The sequence below is a fragment of the Phyllopteryx taeniolatus genome, chromosome 13 (assembly GCF_024500385.1).
Source record: "Phyllopteryx taeniolatus isolate TA_2022b chromosome 13, UOR_Ptae_1.2, whole genome shotgun sequence".
Taxonomy (NCBI): domain Eukaryota; kingdom Metazoa; phylum Chordata; class Actinopteri; order Syngnathiformes; family Syngnathidae; genus Phyllopteryx; species Phyllopteryx taeniolatus.
Window position 1 is genome coordinate 3,789,372 of NC_084514.1, and position 23,796 is coordinate 3,813,167.

Consider the following 23,796-nt stretch of genomic DNA (forward strand, 5'->3'; position numbering starts at 1 on the left):
CAGACAGAAGTATCAAACATGCTATTTTCTATGAAAATAGACTGGAAAAATTCTATTTTCTTAGTGTTTGACATTCACAGTTTTTCTTTCAGATTTTAGAATAACTCCAACTGGTAAATACCCCGAAGAATACGTCTTTTTCAGTTAATTCTCCGAAGACTGCTAATCAGACAGGCCTAATAGTTTCTTGGCTTATACGTGTGTGACTGTTTTAGGACCATTCTGCTTAGAAATAACCTTTTAGTCTGATTAATCGCCCAATCATTGATATAAACGTATTCTTCATTCAGAATGTTGAGCTAGCTTTCTGGGAAAATGTTAATAGTTTATTATTGCTTACAGCTAACATTTGTCATATAGTTTAAAGTTTTGGACCTTGGCCCGCTCCCTATTTCTATTTTCTCAAGTTGTTACCAAAAACAATGGGACTGGTTGTTGAAGACATACCAGTCTTCTTCCGGAGCATTGCTTATGTGCCCTCAAGCAAGCTCAGTGACAACCTCACTACTCCAATAGTGGCCAAGTGTGTTTATTTACTCAACTGCGGACAATAGTAGACATTTATTTGAAGGAGGCCTTTATTTGTACAAGTGCATGTTGAAGGGTGGCGCTTTTGACATGCTGATGTCTGTTGATTGGTCGAGGGAGTGTTACAGTCAAAATGGAATTGTGCACTTTAATTTTGAGTATCTATCAATAATGCAGTACAGTTAGAGACATAAGTAATTGCCACTTTACTTTGACGTACCTGTCTGAACAGTGCGGTCAAAGCAGACAAGCCAGAACAGGGGTGAAGTAAACTATATTCATATTTGATATGCTGATGACATATCATTTCCATTATTATTTTTGCCATTTATTGATTATTCATATACACATGTTGAAAACAAATGTAATATATATTATTTAGCCCTGTGATTGACTACCGAACCAGTCGAAGGTGTACCTTGCCCAAAGTCAGCTGGTGGGCTCCATCACACCCGCATCCCTAATGAGGAAATGGATGGATATATGCTATTGTTTTTTTTTCTTCCATCATTTAGTCCTTCGTTTTTCCTTTTAAAATGTTTCGTTCAACAAACCACATGATCATGGTCTATTCATGTCTTCCATGGGGCTTCTCATGCTAATTGTTTTTCTTTTGACAGCTTGTGTGTTCGCCAGTGTTGTATTATTATCCTGACTTCACCACACACGTTTGTGGTGTCTGTGATCAATTGTAAGTTTTGGCAGATGGTTCATATTATTTTCTCGTGTATGCCGCTTTCCAAAATGTTATCTTTGAGTCATAGTAAATTGAATTGCTACTCCTTGAAGATTGTACAGTTGCATTGTGTATTCCTTTTTGTCCTTTACTCACACAATATTTCTGCTTCCTGACTCACAGTTGTAGGTCAAAGAGAGTGATAGTAGAGGGAAGAGAGTGTTTCTGAGTCATGCGTGCCCTCATCATGACTGTTCACCCTCGTAATTGTGCGAAAAGCTGACTAACTACTTGTAAGAAGTGCGGTTAGGCTCCAAGATGAGACATTTCCCTCTTCCGGAATTTAAGGTTTCCCAGCATGCAGCTTAAGCTAATTATAAGATGTGGTTGTTGCGTAAAGCCCTTAATACGACAGGTGGTGAATCTGCCAGCGCTGTAAATCACCGAAGATTTATTTCTCTTCTCGGTCCTTCCAGGAAGCTTTGAGACAAATTGGAGTGCAAATCTCAGATCTCATGGACTGACAGAAAATGTTCTGCATTCTTCTGGCGCAGACTTGACTTGAAAGTGTTCCCCCTGGAGAAGAAGTGGAGGATGCAAGTCTTGGTTTCATATATCTGATTAATGTTTCATTGCTTCAAAGCCAGGAAAGCACGAGCAACATGAAGTCATAGAGTGAGATAGTGAGACAACACCATTGCCCAGTCTTGGTATTTGGATTAAGGAGTAGGGAGTACTGACATTTGCTTCAGAAATATCTTTTTTTTTTTTTCTACCTAAATGCCCAGGGAATAAATTCCTTCCCATATGTGCAGCTACTTTCCTTCCAGTTTTGTCCTACTGGCGAGGGTGTCCGGTACTAAATAAGTCTGTCTTGGATCACATTTGACTTTTTATGTCAGCAGCACCCCTTTATTGACCTCACCTGTCAAGTGCCGCCAAGAACAAGCAATAGTTTGGAAAAGGAGTAGGACATGGACGCAGGGAGAGAAAACATTTATATAAAGACATTAAAACAATGACCGCAGTGATAATAATCTCTACATGGTCCAGGATCGCATCTCAGTCGCAGGCTTAATTTATTTACATTTGTCGAGGTATAGTTGTTGGCCATCAATGTTCATCAGCAGGCACCAGTTGTAGTAGAAAAACAAATACTCAGTGCGATTAGTGAACAGTCTGTGTAATAGTCATAACAGTAAATTACCTTAAATATAATAGTTTTCTCCTTCCAATGGGCTGCCATATATAACTGATGTTAATGTGGTGAACGATATGACCCATTATCACATCATTAGATGAGGACTCAATCGTCATTGTAGGGCTCCAGACTGATAGCATTGGTGTTTCCAAATTTGTCATTTGGTCGCACCCTTTTTCCTGACATTTTCAAATAGTGAATTCAAAGTTTCTTGTCTGTTTAACTACATCAAACGTGAGAACAACTTCATTATCGTTACTTAAGTTCCCACAGGCTTTGTTTCAGTTAATGATTCAACTCTTGGGTTAACTTGTGTTTTCTGTTTTGTGTGGACACTGGACCGGAACTCATTGTCTTCATCTTAAGAGCCAGACTTGCTAGCTAAAGGCCAAGCGTAATGTCATCAGTTGCTAGCACCTTGATTCTCAGAGTATAAATACGTAATAAAGTGTACACGGTACTTCGAACAATACCACTATGGTCTGGTGCCTGCATTTGGATTGATGTAATGACAAACTATAGTTACAGTACAATGGACCCTTAAAAGTCACACAGTCTGTTCCGTCAAGTTGGCCACTGTAACATTACTATGTTCAAACAATAAAACACTCTTTAAACACTCCCTTAACTGTTATGACAAAGTAGAACTGTGTAATAAAAGGTGGGTCATGACTCGCGCTAGTATGTTAGCATACTCTTCAGCCTCTAAATATTCACTCGCTACTCCTACAGTATTTATTCATCCCCATGTCTATAGAGGATCATCTCCTGTTGGCATGGCTACACACTCCATTGGGACACATTAGAGGCTGGAGTTTACTACAGCTTTGAATGGGAGTCTGCTTACTTCACAGAGCTTCATATGTACATTCTTCTTTGTTTCTCTCTTAGTTACTTCCTGTGCTAGTACTTCTGTTGAGAATAAGTGTCACAAAAATATACATCCAATGTATGAGAAGGTTTTTTGTTGAAAATGTTGATCAACATTTGATGCTGTTCATATGTGTGCATCTTTGGCATCAGGCAGAATTTTGTTGAAAGTCTGGAGTTTACCTGTAAATGGTATGTTAGTGGCGCCATAGTTAATCCTTTACTTACTGCCTCTTCCATCCTGGAGTTAAAAGTCTGAACATATGTTGGATTCTGGCACACAGAAACGACCTTCCCGTTTTTGGACTCAGTTTTAGTGACCCTTTGAACTTTGAATACCAAATGCCTCAATGCCATGTGCTTGGGGACTATACGTTGTAAATTGGAATGGAGGTAAAAATGCATAGCTGTTTCCTCGCCTTAATTGTGATGAGTTAATAGTTTTCATTGTGACATTGGCCTTTTCCGTAAATGCGCCACACAGCAGTCATGAAAAACCTGTCACTGTCAGCATTAAATCCTATAGATCACAGATGGTCGCAGTAGGAAGGTCAAGGCCAATGATGAACTCCCCTGGCTGAGTTAGAATGGTGATAACACATAAATCACCTTCTCTGTTGAGGCCCTCATATCACCTCCACACCCCTATTAGTCTATGACATCAGTCGTCTGCAGGAAACAGAGCGGGGCAGAGCAGGATGTGTGTGCAGCATGTACATCATCCCTGCTAAATTCATTTTGCTCTCATTTTCTGTTACATAATCTGACTGCAGAAGGCACCTGGACAGTAGATGAAGCTGTAGTGATAAAGGTATCTGACTGGTAACGGATGATGAGATGGTGAAAATGAAAATTGTTTTTGGGAAAATCCTGTCTCAGCTTGTTAAAAAAAACCCGGAGAACTGATTACAAAAAATATTGGTAACCGTTAGTAACTATCTTATTTGTGACAGCCTGGGTCAGTTAATCCAACTGCAAGTATTAGTATTAGTTCACTTGAAACCTTTTCTCTGAAGCACAGGCTGCTGATGCAAAGGCCTTATTTTTCCTGCAGTGAAGCAATTTGGTGCAATCCAGCAACACACTATATTGGCTCATAAAACTGCAGTAAAACTCTGGTGGAGAAAGTATGTGATAAGTCTGATACAAACAATAGTCAGTACCAGGATGCACGAGTCTAGTTTGCTGAATACATCGGGACATAAGATTGCGTGTTTGTTTATTTGTTTATTAGTCATCAAGTTTGGATTTCCCATGAAATAGATGATCAAATTAATTGACAACTATTTTAATAATCGATGAATCGTTTAGAGCCAGTTTAACTTCAAAAAATGAAAATCCTCTGATTTCAGCCTCTCAACAGTAAATATTCTTTGATTTCTGTGTTACTTCATGAAAGCAGAATAATCAATTATCTTAGTGCTTAATCAGAATAAGAACCTTTGCAAAAATCTGCTTCTACTTTGGAAAACAACGATCAACATTTTTGCCTGTTTACTGACAGGTTACGGGCCACACCAGTAAATGAGTCATAATCAATTTATGGAAAATAATAGTTTCATCTATTACCAAAATAATCAGTATTTGCAGCCGTAGTATCAATGACCTGTAATTGAAGTAGTTGAGCGTGAAACCCAGAAGTGTATATCTAACTAGTAGCCCTTCGCATTAATCAGTACCTAAGAAGTAGGTACAAAACAAAACAAAAATGTTGGTGAGGACTTTGCTCCCTCTTGTGTGATATTGTTTCATTATTGTTGTTTTTTTGGTTTTGTTTAATCATCACATAAGACCAAATAAACAACAATAAACGGTTAATAAACAACAGTTTAAAACCAAAGCAAAAAAAACAACTCGCTCAGAATTTCGCAGGTGACCTTTTGCTTTTTCCCATGGTTTTTCATCTTTTCTGCAACACCCATTCCAAAAGATGGATCGCCATCACGCAAAGTTTTGAAACCTCAGCTGTTCCACTGTATATTCTTTAAATAATGTATGAATTTCAAGCATATGGTGATGCATCTGTGTCTTGACTCATTGCTGTTTTTACCATACAGATTCATAACCGCCTTGATGATGATTAGAATTTAACAAGAGGGAACAAATAACATAAAGATAAATGACCCCTGACAGTGTGAGCTCTGCATTAACCCTTATGACCCACGTACAGTATGCATGGTGACTAAGGCCGAGCGCTGATGTGTGGGTTGTTGACTCAAGGCTTTGCCCATAACCACACAGCCGTTTCTCAGAGGAAACTGTGGTCATAGTGGGAGTTCTCCTTGTTAATCATGGACCACTGGTTTCTTTCACTCCCATTACAGAAAAACCACAGCAGCAGCGCAGACTGGATCTGCTGTCAAAATCCCGTAGGTGACCTCGGCACCTGTATGGAAATATAATTCAGGAACAATGCTGTTGTCACTACTCATTATCAAAAATGTCAAACCACAACAAAAAGACGGGAGTGGTTTTGAAGAAATAAAAGAAAAGACAATAGAGCAAATTCTCCAGTAGCTCGACGTGTAGTTAAATTGAATTAGTATTTCGATGTATGCTGTACTGCTTTAAGTCACACCTGACAGTCTTGCATAGCTGATCTAAAAAAAGGCAGGTCCAAATTCATCCTTTCGTCTTTTGGCCAGTAAATGGTATTTTCGGCAGGTTTCATCCTGCTAAACAAGACACATTTCCACCTGTCCAGAGTAACTATTTGTGTTCCTGTGTTGGTTGAATGGGAATGAAGTTGGATGCGGTCTGTTAGCTGGATGCAAGCTGATGCTACAACTTTGATATTTGCCGTCTCTTGTACGCGTTATTGCATGCATGCAAAGTTAATGGTCATGTTTTTATGCAAGGCAATTCTAAAACCAACATGGCAGAAAAACATTTTCAAATGACAAAATTGTTTCTACAGGACGGTTACGTTTTTACTGGCTTCGGTTGATCAATATATTGTCTCCGTGTTTGTTTATCTTGTTTGTCAATGGAAAATTAACAAAGTGGTAGACAGACTAAGGAGAGCGAACAAGAGATCAAATTTGGGAACAATCCCGTTCATTGTAATCAAACACTTAGAATACACAAGTGTCAAATCTTATCACTCAGTTTAGAAACTACTTTCCTTTTTTTGTCCCTCTGGATCCTGAAGGAATTTTAGATCTGAATGAAACCTGAAAACTTTTAGCTACAGTAATAGGATTCTATATTGTCGCCATTAAATCACTGTATTTGTAGGTGACATTTAAAAGAGTTGCCTAAGGTCTGTCCTCAGAGTGTTCTTGTTTTTGTCTACCACCAGCACAAGGGATGTGCTTTCAGCTTTGCTCACTGTATATTGCTTGACAAGTGTAACATATGTGTTGAAGACAGCCTAAATGTACTGTAGACTGAATTTCAGTAAGCTTAACACAGCAATATTGACTTAGTCGGGCCAGGAAAAGTAGCTGTGTTTCTGTCTAAAAATACAGAGCCAAATGAGTCCCATGAGTGTTTGGCTTCCTGCTAGGCCAGGGGGAACAAAGGACCATAGAGAATTTAGCACTCAGCGTGGGACAGATACGTCTTTCACGCCCACATCACATTTTTCTAAAGCCCTGTCTGCAACACACTCTCTGGGCAGCAGTGTCATTTGGCCCAGTTTCGTTGGGCAAATCAAGCACATCGGTGCAGGTGCTAATCGTTTCTAGTGCCTAATTCAGGCTGATGGAGGTGGCATACCAGAGGATCTCAATATACAATATATCTGAATTATCAATTATATATCAAGAATTGTGTGCTCACATGGGCCTGAGCCACTGTTCCAGGAACCTTTCTTTATTGCTCTCTAAATCGACACTATGGTGGTTAAGTTACATCAGTCGCCTTCGGTACCGGAAACCCACTTTGGCTAACTTTTCAGGACAGTCTGATGTGTGACACTCACAGAAATAGTCAAGTCAGCAGTGGCTCTTCCTGCTGACCTGTCCTGTGGCATTTTCCTAAGTGAATGATCAGAGTAACTACGACAGACCAGCTAGGCTTGAATTACCTCTCAGCTCACAGTGTCTCCAGACGTTATGATTGTAACCCCTGAACCACAGCAACCGCACCACTGTGCTTCCAACCAGGATCAGACCTCTCTAGATTTATTATGTCTTTGGCGCTCTAGGAGACAAAAGGGGAACTGTTTACCCCACTACAATTGTGTGTTATGTTCATGTCTAACTCTATTATATACCGTGTAGTCAGTCATCCAGGTCATGGTAACCCTCAGAAGTTGAATCGAAGGCAATTTGAACTTTTGCTAGCAGTTTTGCCTTAATGCCAAAACTGAAGATGCTTTCAACAAAACTAAGAAGTCTAGTTGTCTTTGATTCAACTTTTGAAAATCTATCATATAGTATTTTTATGCTTGCAGTCAAACGATACCATTAGAATGAAATGCATTTCATCCCTTAATTTGTCAGTGGGCGGCACGGTGGACGACTGGTTAGAGCGTCAGCCTCACAGTTCTGAGGACCCGGGTTCAATCCCCGGCCCCGCCTGTGTGGAGTTTGCATGTTCTCCCCGTGCCTGCGTGGGTTTTCTCCGGGTACTCCGGTTTCCTCCCACATCCCAAAAACATGCATGAATTGGAGACTCTAAATTGCCCGTAGGCATGACTGTGAGTGCGAATGGTTGTTTGTTCCTATGTGCCCTGCGATTGGCTGGCAACCAGTTCAGGGTGTACCCCGCCTCCTGCCCGATGACAGCTGGGATAGGCTCCAGCACGCCCGCGACCCTAGTGAGGAGAAGCGGCTCAGAAAATGGATGGATGGATGAATTTGTCAGTGTGGCAGGTCCAACTAATACACTTTGCTACACAGTATTTCTTTCTCGGTATTCTTTGCTGTTTTCCATGCTTGACCAGACCCATTTATATGAGCCCAATCCCCATTAGGGGGAAAAAAAAAAAAAAAAAGAGTTATCCGATGCAAACCCGCAGTAATTCATTTCACCCAGGATCTGGCTGCTACTAGAGGGATTCTTGGAAGGCTGTCCAGACAGAGAGAACATGATTTAATCCAGTCTCAGTGGCGGGTGCGATAAGACCTTAGACACACCCAGATTTTCACAAGGGGAAATATTCTTCCAGGACCCACAATTATCTAAGTCATAATGGCTGGAGATGTTATCAAAAAAAAAAAAAGACTGGCCCTTAATTGCTCACCGATGTTTGGCCTTATCCCTCCATTTATTTTAGAAGAAAGTGTCTGTGTGCAGTGATTTTCTGTGATGGAACTTACTCATTTTAAACTACTGGCACTACCTTCAATAAATGTAATTTCCAGGGATCGTGCATTTCAAACAAACCACCTCTTTGGAGGCATAACACAGCCATTGGTTTGGCTGGGAATGGGAAAATAGGTTTGGTTTGGCCAAAAATTAATACTACATAACTACAAACATCCCTTACTAAGGCTAATGTAAGGGTGCTCGTATACCCTTTGGTCCATTTTAAGTGACCTCTGGAGTAGTTTTTTCCCACTTGGTGCACTTTGTTTGGTCAGGTGGGCACCAAGTAACCAAAGCTGTCAGTAATCGTGACGTTACTACACGTAGTAAACAGATGAGGCCGGTAAATTACTGAACATGTCTTTGGTTTAGTATGTACTTTATGCAGTTAGCACGTTAACATGCAAACCACATCTTCCTTTCACAGTGTGAAGATGAATGATACTCCCCCCTAAGAGTACAACACGCTCCGTAAAGCATTTAGTATTGTTGTTTTACTCACTATACTCATGTACGGAGCCCCTACAGGGACATGGAAAAAAATCTTAGGTGGGTTTTCGTGATTTGTCATTTGGATCTTTACAGGGTGAAAAGGAACTGATCCCGGCGGAAAAGCAAAATTCCAATTCCATTCAACTGATATGGGCCAGAGAAAGTAAACTATTTGTGCTATGGTAAATTGATGTAACCTGAATTTAATGGGCTCTTTCCTGGCCTGTCTCACCTCCCTCCAGCAATTTGTGGCTCTTTGGCAGAGATTCAAATAATGGGTTAAGCGTATTACTAATAGGGCCATTTAAAAAAAAATAAATAATAATTTTAGCATCTTAATATATAGCCTGGGATGTTTCGTTTGGCAAAGCCTGGAATATAAAATAAAGGTTTACTACCAGAGATTATATATTTAAACTTCTAGAAAAAGCTGTAATTTTAAGTCAAACTTTACTGTGACAGGAGCTGTCGGTGAGTTATTTTTGTATTTCCAATTAGCATAAAGTCTGCCACTGTCCCTTTATGCAACCTTGTTGCTAAGAGTAACACAAAACAACAGTGTAATGAAAAAAAATGAGGGTTGGATGCTATATTTAATGGTTCATGCTGGGAATCAAACCCCAGGATTTTATTGAAAGAATGACACGGGGCCTTGGTGGCAAACGATGAGTGGATGAGTGCTGCCTAAAGCCTGAGAAATGAAAAGTGTGACCACAATTGGTTTTGACTGCCAGTGGTGCACATGGTGTGGTTCAGTGAATTGTGTGTATATAAAAAAAAAAAAAAAAAAAAAAAAAGATACATTTATTTTTCTCAGCCCACAGAGACTTATTTCACCCCCTAAAATATACAGAGACTGCTAAGACAAACCAAATTCCAGACTGAACTCTTTTGACTGTGGTACAGTATATGCACTATTGGAGAGCAAACATATCTTTTCAAAGTAAAAGCAAATAGATTTGTAATACCAAGATAGCAATTAATCTCTTATCACGTATCAGATATAAACCTTGTAAAAACTTGTTACTAAATGAAATTCTGCAAGCACCATGTCATACTTGGCAAGGGGGAGCTAAACGTACGATAGCATCTTCACAACTAATCTGGAATGTTTGCACTTTCCACGATACATTGTTGTTAATGTTTTAAAACAGAGATTTATAACACTGCTGGGCTTTGAATAGCAACACACGAACAAGTGTGTATGTTTGTCTTTTGAGTTCTTGAATTACATCTCCTGGGACTATCAGTGAAGGCTTTCAGTCATCCAGGTCATAGATACAGTATCTGAGAAAGGTACAATGGAGTGCAACTGAATTTTTTTAGAGATTCCCAAGGACATCTCACCCCTCATCCAAAGACTTCTTCATTTTATACAAATCGTGGGGAGGCAGCTGTTTCCAAGTTGCTGATGTCATCAGGCATGCTGGTGCTACTTTACAACACCAACACCGGTTCATAAGAGATGTTCAAGCACTTGAGTCGTGTGAATGTTACATCATTAAGTGTTTGAGATGGTAGAGAAGTATTGTAGCAGGCCGACAATATTTGGAAATGCTTTTTAGTCGGGTTTTAATACAGAACCTAGGGATAGGCATCATAATCGATGACGAGTTAGGTCGATTGTATGGAATTGATTGTTGGTAAATTGGGTCTTTAAGCAGTTGAGGTGAAAAGGAGCGCACTATTTATCTGCAACCAACAGAGGTGCTGTTGCGTCAGTCTAAACTAGTTAGTGATCTTAAGAAGAACAACATATCTACACTATGTGAAGTTGTGCTAGATCCAGTAATAATTCCGCTATCTGTTTCAAACGGGAGTTCGGTAGAGATTCTCACATCTCATTTAAATCTTTAAAAGATAACAAATCCATTTACTTAATTCAGGAAATGTTCGGATTTCCTTGATGAGGGAAATTTTGTCAAATGCCCATCCTAACAGAGCCCCATTTGCTCGTGTAGTAGTTCACATAGCTGACCTTTACCACTCAATACCTCATTCCCATTCACCCTGAGAAGGACACTTCTGCGGTTCCCAGCGCCCAATTGCATTTTAGTGCCTATATAGGATTTTGTTTGCTTTGTGACTAGATCGGATAGTCCTATGTTGAAATTAACTGAAAACAAGAAACAGGATGCACACATGTCCAAAACTCAGGTAAACAACTAAATGCCAATACAAACAGGTGACATCAAGCCGTAAAAACACAGAGGTAGACAGTAATAAATAAATGACAAAATAATAATGTTACATACTGTATACTATGGCCTGGATTATATTTTTGAATCTCTCACAAAGCTCTCTCATTCAGCACCCCAATCTTTTCATAAATAAATCCCTTTCCCCGAAAAATGTTTTTGCAGCAGTTGATTGGACTAGCACAACATTTTCATTGTGTCAGCTGCTGTTTGCACAATTTTCTTAATTTGTGCTACTCCCTTCAGTCAGACTGATGATCAGCGTATTTGATGGCAAGCAATGAAATGAACGCATTCTCTAAATGAAATGAAAATGCCAAAACTATGATTTACTTTTGTAACGATGGTCATTTACTTTCCCAGTTTCCAAGTAGCCGTTAAATTGCTATAATGTTTTACAACTCTGACATAAAATACATTTTGGCCAATGCTTTTAGTTTGAAAAAGGGTAAACTTATCCTTGAGTTTTAAACAAATATCTCAAATTTCCCAAAGTTGTTAACCCAACTTGTGTGGTTGTATTGGTTATACAGTAACTGCAGAGGGTCGTCACTCATTTGTCTGCAGATCATGTCTGCAAGTCACGAAGACAAATGTGATGGCCAGTTCTATTCATTATTGAGTTGTGTGTTGTGATCCAGACTGGGATGCCCATTCCAGACACTCTTCCCGCTGTCAGACTGTCTTGTTTAGACAGTCTGTTCGGAGCCAAATGACTCCATCCAACATCCAGGCGAACTCCTCATATCGGTCTATTTTCTGCATTGGCTTCTATAAATGCACAATCCAAGCTATTAGACATGGTTTGGATGAGACCACTTCCAAACAAATGGAAATGAAAAATGAGCATTGCCAAGGTTTATGGTGGGCTTCAAGCGCTAAGAAGGGACCAGTGAAAAGTAATATCAAAATAACATACCCCTTTTTAATGGCATTGTACTGTAGGAAAAAAACTAGGTAGTACCTCTGAAATGCATTAGCTGTAACTGACAAAAAGATTTATTTCATCTGGAAATGTATTGAGAAAGACAGTAACAAAAGCCACCGGTCAAGGCTGTGAGCAAATGAATCAACTTCGGATCATACCTTATTGTGCGAGGTCTCACATAAACACTGTTTGGGCTAGTCAAGCAGGGCGGCCTAGGGAGATTATTCGAGATGTAAACAATTCCTTTGGCTCTAGGTCACTGCGTGTGTTTTTGTGTGAATGTTTGGACTGAACAGGATCATCAAATGAATCCAGAATTTTCCCATTCATCCATCTCTTGAAACTCCTGTTTCCCAGTAGAGACATCACCGCCTATATCATGACAATTTGTGCTATCCAATTTCAACTGAAATAGGCTTTACTGGCACCGATGAACCAAACCACCTACCCAAATAGATTGACAAGTCCCTGCCCTTGGTGTAGGTTCAACAAAACTTCAAAGTTCACCTGGCCTGGCAGTATACTTGGTTGGGCACAAGTTCACACAAAGTTTGTGTTTATCCTCAGCATAAGCTCAAAGATCAGTGTTTTTCTAGCTTTTTTGAACTCACCTTCCAGTTTTCAGACCTGGCATCCTTTCACAGCACTTGAATTTGCTCTACTGCAGCTCCAAGACCACCTCCTTTCCAGCCCCATCTGGGTTTAGGACATGAGTCTGGAATTACCATTCATGCTGCCTGTCATGTCTTCATGAGTGGCGAGCATCCGCATGCTGTAATACCAAAACAAGTTCAAAGATTTTTACTGTGACTGAACGCCAAGTCATGGTTGTGCAACGCATTGGAAGATTTGTTGGTCCTTGCTCAGTGTAAATTCTTGGCTCTCATTGCGATTTGTAATTTCCGTAAATGTGATGAGGTTTAATAGATTTCCATATGATGAGTGAAAGAGGACCCAACCAATAGCGTTAAGTCTTGGAGGCCTTCTTTGCAATCAGATTTCAAAAACTAGAAGAAGATTAAGAGAAATTGTTTGGACTGAGGTTTATTGTACATTCACACAGTACAGTTAGATCCAGAAATATTGGAAAAAGGAAAATATGACTTTTATAATGGATTTGAAATAGAGCATTTAAAATGTGATTGCTTGTGTAGGCTTTCTAATACTCTGGAGAATAAGGTGGAGGTGGGTCAAAATCCACAATCAAGAGATGTCTTCATGAATTGAAAAACACAGGGTTTAAAACAATGTGAAAACCACTAGTCACCCATTACATTCTTTGGATGGTGAAGACCTGGTAAACAATTTGGTGATGTCAATGGGATCACGGCTTCAGGCAATCTTGCCTGAGCGGAGATTCGAACTGAGGACCTGTCGACTGTGATGCAAATGGGCTAGGCCACCGTGTATGTGTGTGTATATATATATTATATTATATTATATTGTTTCTCATTTAGGTTGTAATTATGATATACTGAGAAATGTTAACTAACATATACTGAGAAATATTTTGAATATTTTCGCTGCTCTCGCTCAACTGTTTCGATACATCTCTCAGTATAAATAGTGTACTCTAGTTCTACATCATTGCAAACTGCATTTACTTAATAGTTTGCAGTTGTGTACTATATGTTAATAATTGCTGTCAATCATGGATCATGATCAATTTCTGATAGAACTCGTGTTGGATCTCATTAGACTGTGTAAGTGTGCCTAATGATTTTTATACTAAACGTATGTTCAGATTTGGTTATCAACATCACATGTTTTTTAGCATATATAGATAAGATGGGCTATTGTCAAACATGTAAAATCTTCTGTTTGGTGTAATTGACCGTAGCCGCTTGGAAACATGAGCTTGTTTTACTTCCAGTAGACATAGAGCCGAATAATCCTGTTCTCTGTCTGTGAACTGTGCTCACATTTAGCAGCTTATTCATCGGGATCAGGGATTTAATTGAACATGCATGGCCATCATTTGATATCCCAAACATTTTTCCATGTGTCTTTTAAAATCATGTTCAGTGTAATCTTGGCAGAAGTCTTAAAAATTGCTTTCAAGTCACCCAGAACAGGGCAGGGGGAGAGTTAGTTCCTCCTTGGCTTGCTGGGGCCTAATGATGACATCAAGCATGCAGAGCTGTGCTTGCTCTCAGTGGCCCCTGATCTGCAGGCAGAGGGGGCAGCTGTGAGCTCATGTTGGAAGGAAGTCGCTTCGCCATTGGAAGTCATAGACAGGGAGAGCAACATCTGGCTAAGCCCAGGAAGAGAGGATGTGTGCGAGCCAGGTATATTGTAAACGATGGAAAAAGCTCATCATGATTTGGAGCGGACGGCGGAGCAGAGTTTGCGTTCCGCCTTCTCTGGCGTGCCCTTTGACTCGAGCACCTTGTGTTTCCCAGTGTCACATCCCAATCCATGGGAGCCGCCCTGTGTTTCGGGATCTAGGTCAGCAGCAGTCAACTGCAGTCTGCTGCCTTTTCAAAAGATGACGTGAGAGAGGAGAAATCAAATGTTTATCTCGCTTTACCCATTTCCTTAAATTTCTTCTTCTCGCCGGCAGCAGGGAGGTGCTTTCTTGCCTGCTCTATAAAGAGTCATGCATTGACTTGCATGACATTTGTCACAGCTTGGAATGTTGTGTGCGTGTGTGTTTTCATGCGTTTTATATTATGTGTTTATTTATCTGGTTATTGTTGTGTCTGTTGGGAGCTGATTCACTGTATAAATACATGGTGTGTGGCTCTGAATCACATGTAACTACAAAGTAGAGCGCAGCCTTTTGCCAAGGTTGAAAGATTGTGGTCTGCAAATCAACACAAAGGATTTCTGGTAAAGAACAGATTAAACAAATATTTGCATTCACATTATCCGATGTGGCGGGACGGTGCCCGACTGGTTAGCACATCTGCCTCACAGTTCTGAGGACCTGGGTTCAAATCCACCCTCGCCTGTGTGGACTTTGCATTTTCTCCCTGTGCCTACGTTGGTTTTCTCTGGGTACTCCGGTTTCCTCCCTCATCCAAAAAAAAAAATGCATGGTAGCTTAATTTAAAATGATAAATTCCCCTTAGTTGTGAATGTGAGTGGTATGGTAGTTTGTTTATAGGTGCCCTGCAATTGGCTGGCGACCAGTCTGGTTGTCGGGCCGCGGAGGGGCAGGGGGTCTGCCGCCCCCCTTGGGCCCCACCTTCCTCTCCTCTCTCTTGGCACCCTCGCCCGTCCTTGCTCACGACGGCTGCTTAACATAGGCTCGCTTTGGTGGGCTATGACCGTTTTTGGGTGGCTGCTGGCTCCTGCGTTGGGTCCTGTTGGTGGGTGGGGCCCCCATGCTCTCCGGGGGTGGTGGCGGCGGCGGGCTATCTGGGTGGGGGGCGGTGGTTTGGTGCCCGTGGCCCTCCCTGTGGGACTGGTCGGGGCGCTTCGGTCGGGCTCGGGACCTCCCTGGGTCCTGGGGGGTCTGTGGCGTCCCCCTGGTTGGGTCCCCTACACGATGGGTTCGCTGACTCGGCCCCCCCTTGCGGGTGGGTGGGGGGTGGTTGGCTCACCCTTCCTCGATGTGCTGGCTCAGCAACTCCGTACACCAGTTGACTAACATGCATTTGATTTGGTGTTCATTCACTAATAAGTTTGATAGACACACTATAGTCTTTAATTACTGGGATCTGAGATCACTAACAACACAGGTTATATTAACATATCAACTCACAGGTTCTTACAGGTGTTTAGACACTCACAAAGAATCCCACCGCACCACTCGTCAGTACCACTGCCTTGCTCATTTTCCCACATCCTGTCCTGCCCTTTTCTGTCCTCTCTTTATCTTGTTCTCTTGTCCACCAAGCCGTAACAAGAAAAAATACATTCGTCCATCTGAATTTTTATCGTTCAGCATTATTTAATGGGAGTTTATCTTACCAAGTCACAAAGTGTCATCGAAATAGTTTTTTTATTTATTTTGTATTTTTTATTTTTGCATAATCCCGCTAACACACAAACCAACCAAGAAAACGTTTTTATATTCTCATCCGAGGGTTCGATTTATGCCTTAATTACCTTGCAAGGTCACAGTGTGCTTTGCAGAACCCTTCCACTGATCTGATTTGGTCTGGTTCGTCTGTACCTTGCTCTGTTGACAGTCTGACAACCCAGATAACTCTGATACAGATGTGTTTTTGCAAGGATGAATGTCAGAACGGGCCAAGAAAACTTCCTAAGCCCCCGCGTCCCAGGTAGGACTGTCTGCCTGTCTGTCTGAGGCACGCGACTCCCCCAAGTCGCTCACATGAGCTCGGCTTCCAGGTTGCACAACACGGGCTCAAGTAATTGACCCAAATTAAGCGCTGGCTTGTAAAAAAAAAAAAAAAAAAAAGTGTGCCCGGGTCAAGCTTTGTTCTTCGACCCTAGTTTTAATACTTCCTGCGTCCCTGTTTATCACTCAGGATGTTGTTCCAGTCCAGACAAGTTCATCAGCTATTCAAGCAGACTAAATGGGTGCGGGGCAAGCTAATGTAGGCCTCTTGGCAACATCTTTTTCTCTGGGAATATGGGACCGGGATCATTTTTCCCTGATTGTTTTTTCATTTAAGTGATGAGTTATCTTTTCTTACCAAATTTCTTTTGTGTCATCAAAAGGAATCTTTGCGGATGAGTAAGGGTCGCGGCTTCTCGACCTGCAGCAGATGTTAGTTGAGACAACTTATGCTTTTGTTATAGATTTAATTTGTACAAATTTATTAATTAAGCAGAGTTATGACCTAAGACACAATGCTCATCCCTCAGGAATATTATTTTCTGTTGCACAGGCTCACCACGCTTAAACCAATTTCACGGTGATGCACACGCAAAGCTGATTGAGTGTATGTGTGTGGTATGTTCACTTTGCGGTGAGGTCATATATTTGTGGTTTTGTGGTGATGTGACTGACAGGACCCAAGTGAGACAGGGACCCCCTGAATCCTCCCCTCAGCTGACTGGGACCTCCCGTACTGTGAAGCGTTATCCGTCATCCTCTGGGCCGATCACCTCCAACGCGCTGCCCAACGGCAACGCCCACGGAAATGAGCACAGGAACTCCCATGGACAAAGAAATGGGCATGACACCATGCACTACTTCAATACTCACAGGCCAACCAGTAACAACCAGCTACATGGAAAATTCAACAATGCATTATCACCAGCAGGTAAAAAAAAAACAACCCAAAAACCCCACTGTATACACTGTGAAATAAATGTCATGAATCTTCTCTCACATACATGCACACTTCACATTTGCGCCCAATCTTGCCACGTCAAAACAAACACACTGCTGAGGTCCGAATACATTCTGACACATCCTGCTGTGTCACTACTAACTGGAACATGGGCCGCCACAAAAAAGAAAAAAACAAATATTGGCAGCGTCCCAGACGGCACTTCACGCCTATGCTCAGCTGTGCCGCTCATCTGCATGCTTGCCTCTGCTGAAGAGCGTAAGTAGAGTTAAACACTTGGACATTATTGGCGCCCTGCCCAGTCCCACTTAAAGAATATAGTTAAAGTTCATTTTATTAGATAAGTTAAGTGCAATTGAAGTAAAAAGTAATCAAAGTACCGGCGGTATGCTTGTTGGTCTCTTTTAATACTCCTTGGGAGTAAATCGGCCCTCTTTAGTTATTGCCTCCTTCTTTAGATAGTGGACCAAGCTCTAATGGACGCCGTACTGTGTTTTGTCGTCACTGTGTCACCTTATAAGACATTGCTACAACACGTTTATGGTGGAGGAAAATGATTTAAAATTTGATCATTGTTCATATTTCATATTATTTCATATAAAATAAAACATAATAAAGGTGTCCCTCATAATAGACGGTTGGTACTCACTGCAGTTCCATCCATCCATCCAACCATTCTATTGCGCTAGTCTTCATTAGGGTCGCAAGTGAGCTGGAGCCTATCCCAGCTGACTTTGGACGAGAGGCAGGGTATATCCTGGACTGGTCGCTAGTCATAATCATAGTTACGGTAATCGCCAATGAATCTAACATGCATGTTCTTAGAATGTGAGAAGAAGCTGGAGTAACCCGAAAAAAAATTAGTAATAAAAAAACACAAGCACGGGAGGGCATGCAAACTCCACACAGGGAGGTGTGGAGTTTGCATGCGGAGCTGAGATTCAAACCCCGAAACTCAGAACTGTGAGACAGACGTGCTAACCACTCGTTCAACGTGCTGCTTTCATACAGCTTATTTCTTTGTATTTTTCTGTGGTCCCTAGGTCCTTTTGGCCTCATTGAGTACCAGAGTAACAGCAGGCCCATTCACTTGCCCTCACCTCTCTTTGCCCCCTTCACTCATACACTCATCTGAAACACCCTCTCGCAAAGATAAAGGCCCTGGAGGCTAGCCACCTATTTCATGTTTGCTGGCCTGCAATGCAGTTGCTCATTCAGTTACAGCGCGCCAATGGTGATTATCGGCACACGCCCTTGTGCACTTATAAACTGCCCGTTGCTCCTCCAAGCGATGAGTAGAGTGTCACAGTGAGGCTGAAGGAGGAGGCATGGAGCTTGCCTCCAGTCTACTTCTGATGTTGCTGCTTCTCAACCGGCTGTGCGTTTGCTTTCCAGGGGCCAACCTCACCTCCAGCCTGGACCGCATAAAGATTGTCTTCACACCGACAATGTGCCGCCGGGTGTGCAGCAACGGGCGCTGCTACAATAGCTGTGAGAAAGGGGACGTGACCACTGTCTACAGTGAGACTTCACACCAGCAGCAACAGCAGCAGCAGCAGCAGCAGCAGCAGCGGCCAAAGACGCCAGGCTTCCGACTCTGTGAGTGTCAACTACAAGCCCTCGCATTCTCACAGATTTCTTATCTGGTGTTTTTGTCTCTTCTTCTACCTCTTCACTTTCCCTTGCCTGTTTTCTGATTCTCACACACAGTCCCTACGCCTCCATTCTATGTCTGTTTTACGGGGTGAGACTGACAAAATGGGTTCCCAGTGTCATGCTGTCTCTCCTGAATACCAAAGCTCAGAGACGATGAGATAAAAGACCAAAATCTTTCTGTCAAAGAGAAACAGAGTAGCAGCGAATGGGAGAGAAAAGGGGTAGAGCAGATTAAAAGCAGGGTCTGTTCAAGAAAGCTAATCTCCCCAAACACACACACATCCAAACTTTAGAGATGGTGGTCCCACGCTCCTACCACTTAGTGGCATCATTTTGCGGTTTACACCTCGCTGTTGGCCTGGCCGTTAACCATTTAACATGCTCTCTGGGAGAGCGCGTTTGAATGAAAGATGACAAACGGGTGCGCTGGTAAAACAGAACAAGCAGCATGAGCAAGATTTTACAGGGATTACATTAAACCTGTCATTTATCCAGGGCACTTATCTTCCAATTCACACAGCAGTGTCCATGGGAACGGAGGGTACGGTCAATGCCAAGGGCAGGTACCGTGACCTTGCATGTTTTGTTTTTTTCTGCAGTTGCAAAGGTCCAGCTAAGGCTCAGTCTAATTACTGCTTGTGGATTAGAGGTAACGGGTGCACATACCACACACATACAAGGCCTCTCTGGTTACATAAAAACAGGTAAATAACGTTTTCCTCAGGGCACTATTACCGTATATGTAATACACCCTTACAGGCCAAAACATTAGGTATCCTGGGATCCCATTTAGCTGTATTTGCTATACTGTAACTAGAACTAGAAAGGCACTCAATAGAGCACAGACCTCTGCTGAGGTGAAAAAAAAAAATCATTGACACAAAGGATTCCTGGCAAAGATCGCATATTTTTTATCACATTGTTACATGTATAAAAGTCAAATTGTATTATTTAAGACAACATATGAAGCTGGAGGTAGAGCTCTGTGATATAAACAAATTATTTCCTACTGCAAAATAAAAACATCTACCGTACAATGTAACGCGATCGTTTTATGTAGTTACTTTGCTGTGTGAGGTAATTAGGTTTGCTCTGTTGCCACACTAATGTAGCTTCCGAGCACAACACACAACAGTTGCCTCTCTAGTCTATCGTCCTTCTGCCTCACGCTCCAGGCAAGACCAACCCACCCACATTTAATCTAACTGTTACATTCGTAGAATTATTTGATTGAGCATAAATTGATTAGTCTTGCCTGGAGAGTGGGGCGTGGGGATGAGGTGGTAAAGAGGCAACTATTTCTGTCAAGATGGTCACTTGTGAGCTGAGTTCCTAAAACGTCTCTGTACAGTGCGCAAGTCTAACGAATACCAGGTCACGCTGTCCTCAAGAGCCTTAAGAGTAGCCCACGGCGGTAACCTGGGTTTGAACCACCGGCAGAACCGCCGGATGTCCACCATCAGACATGTGGTTCAAGATAGAATGAGTTCCATGACAAGAGTAACTTCAGACACCCTACATCTTGGACGCTACACTAACGCATGAAAAGTGACTGAAGGTTAATGTAACTGCAGCAACGCTACTACATCACCTGCTAATACTTGATTACAGCACGGCTAGAGGAGCGTGAATGTAAACAACATTTTACATGACACTACGATACTATGTACACAACAACATTGTCCATTCTTTAAAAACCGGTTGGACTACCAGATATTTTGAATGGTATTTTTCCACTTGATATTTGTGTTTGATCATATTTTTATTTCTTTTATACATTTAATTTCTTATCTACATAAATTGCATTTCAAAATAAATGCCGAAATTGTGAGGTAAATTGCCATTAATTTAATGTAATTTTAAGAAAAAAACACTCTTATATTGTGATATATATCATTATCAGGATGTAAAACTACATACATACCGTAGGGATATATATTTTTTCACGTATCACACAGCACTAGTTGGAGGTATGAAATAACCCCTTTTGGTTGACAGTGTGTTTTAATATTCAGCCGAGTAAACAGAATAGCTGTGTCCCGGGGGGCTGTACCTTTTGGAGGACAGAGACTACGTGGTTGGTATCCTTCACATCATGTCAGCCCTTATGGAGGAGATTTCCTACTTGCATTGGATATGCTACGTTGTTCCTCATTAGCCTTACTAATGTCTGGTATTCCATCCATCCATTTTCTGTACCGCTTATCCTCACTAGGGTCGCCTATCCGAGCTATCTTTGGCCGAGAGGCGGGGTACACCCTGAAGTGGTCGCCAGCCAATCGCAGGGCACATATAAACAAACAACTCACATTCACACCTACGGGCAATTTAGAGTCTTCAATCAACTTACCACACATGTTTTTGGGATGTGGGAGGAAACCGGAGTACCCGGAGAAAACCCACGCAGGCACGGGGAGAACATGCAAAGTCCACACAGGCGGGGCCGGGATTTGAACCCCAGTACTCAGAACTGTGAGGCACATGTGCTAACCATTTGCGCAACGTGCCGCCCTAATGTCTGGTATTTTGACAGAAATTGTAACATATCGGACATTAGATGTTTCAATGTCCTGCCATATTTCAATACTTTTCAGCACTGGGCTGTTGGTGGGCCAAGAATTTTGGGATATGGCAGGCTGTGAATAAGGTAGCGATGCATTCTGCAATAAAACAGGAAAAGAAAGATGCATTTGTGGGCTGCATTTGAAGGAGAGGTAAAATGGGACAGCCTTTGCATAAGTTGCCAATTGCAGCCCTGGACTGGTAAAGAGCTTAAGCTTATGATTGTGGTTGTAGGTTAAATTGGAGAAAAACTGCCTCTGACCATGTTACTCACAACAGATCACCTTAATTATCTAAAAGTAAAACATGTATGTTTGGAAAATGGATGGATGAATGTATTAAAAGGAGGTGGTCTTCCATGCGGGTTTGCGTTCTGTTATCACTTGGGCGTGCATTTTCATCAAGGAATGTAAAGAGGACCGCAAACAGTTATCTCATGCTTTTGTTATGCTCCCTACGCTGGCGCAGTAAAAACGTCGGCTGTGTAATTATAACAGGCTCCCTTGCGCACAGCACTTGCTGTACTTTAAGGCATGACATCACATGGGGCCGACGTCTGTTTATGGAGTGGGAAACGTGAGCATGTGCTTTTCTGTTTGGTTGAGTGTTTTTTGAGTGGATGCACAGATTGACACTGTGTGAAGTCTACAGTAGGCCTATGAATAGTTCCTGCCCCGCGGTGGGACTGGCCTGGCGCAGACGAGTGCGGACCTGCATCACACACTGAAAGAATTCAATAGCCCCCTTGAGCTGATACTATAGCCAGCATGTCTAATCAGAGGAGGCCTTTCCCTACTCCTGAACAGTAACATCGGTAGGATATTTCCACACGAATATTGATATGTTCAAAATGGTCCATTTATAAGCATTTTTACCAGTCTTCCTATTGTAAACTGTGTGTTATAGATCACTGAAAACAAACTGCCATTATATTTTTAGGGTTGAAATGTTTTTAAATTTTACAGTTTGCTCCTGTACAATTCAGAACTTGACCATCAACTGAAGAGTTTTTTTTTTTTTTTTTTAAAGCCAAATTGAAAAAGATCTATCCTGCCATGCCATTCCTTGTGTATAGACTCCATTGGGGCTGTCACTATCGAATATATTTTAGAATCGATAATTCTATAGATTACGCCATTGATTATTCGAATAATCAGATAAAACCTTTCTTTGCATTAAAGTTTATTGCAAAAGCATGTTTTCCTGATTACTGTCTATTAACTGATTATTGTTAACAAAACCAAATAAACAAGAATCAGGCAATACTGATTACTGATACTGATTAATGCGAGTGGCTACTAGTTTGATATACACTTTTGAGACCAGGTTCAACTACATGTCAAGTACAGGGTATTCATACTATGGCTGCAGGTTTTATTGACCGCGGAACAGAGGATTTCTATTTACATTATTTCCTATGGGAAATTCTGTTTTGAAAAATCTGATCAAATCAGAGTTCAACCAGTACGTCGAAAGGAGCTGTGTTGCATCTTAGAGGTTGCAGTGCATCTTGTTTTTGTCAGTTCATGTATGATTACCCTTCTCTTCTTTTAGCTATTGTTTGTGCCTTTTCCAGAAATGACTTTCTTCAAGTTCCTGATTGGCAGTTAGGGGCTATATCAACACCCGTTGCTTTTGGATGCACATAACAGGCTGAGAATCCATTTGGATGTTGCTGTTGTGAACAGATGTGGACTGTGCACATACAGTATAGTTAAGTCATGTTAGCCTTTTCAAAGATGAAGTTAATTGGGAGCATAAATAACCAGAGTACACACACTTGCCCAAACCTTTCTATTCCCTTTGTTTTGTCTCCACATATTCCATCCTCCCTCTACTCCTCCCCATGGCTCACGATGTTAATTGATGCCTTGTGACACAGCAGCTCATTCCCATCATGCCAGTGAGAGCCAGTAGCATCTCCCTGCTTGCTGTGTGCAACATGTTAAGAGTGTTAGTGCCTCCATGAAGACACCGCACAGCATGACATCCTCTTTCCTTTCACAATGGCAAGCTAATCCAACTCAAACTGTGTTTTGAAGCCGGCCTCATGAATGCGATGAAGTACGGAAGCTTCGCTTGGTCATTGTTCATGCTCCGCATTGTCTTATTTGTCATGGGCTATTTGTGTTTAATTTATGGATGTTTGAAAGTGTAGGAAAGGTTAGTTCATGACATTCAAATTTGTGGATGAGAGTTGGCTCAGCTATTTTGTG

At 41.6% G+C, this 23,796-nt stretch overlaps 1 protein-coding gene across 4 annotated transcripts in view; it reads left to right on the plus strand.

The window, feature by feature from the left end:
- LOC133487603 (latent-transforming growth factor beta-binding protein 1-like) overlaps positions 1-23,796 on the plus strand; it is a 110,292-nt gene that overhangs the window by 23,000 nt on the left and 63,496 nt on the right. For all 4 annotated transcript variants that reach the window (XM_061794461.1, XM_061794463.1, XM_061794464.1 and 1 more), the window contains exons 4-5: positions 17,079-17,332; positions 18,758-18,961. In XM_061794461.1, coding sequence (XP_061650445.1) covers positions 17,079-17,332; positions 18,758-18,961 — 458 coding nt within the window. The remainder of the gene's footprint in view (positions 1-17,078; positions 17,333-18,757; positions 18,962-23,796) is intronic.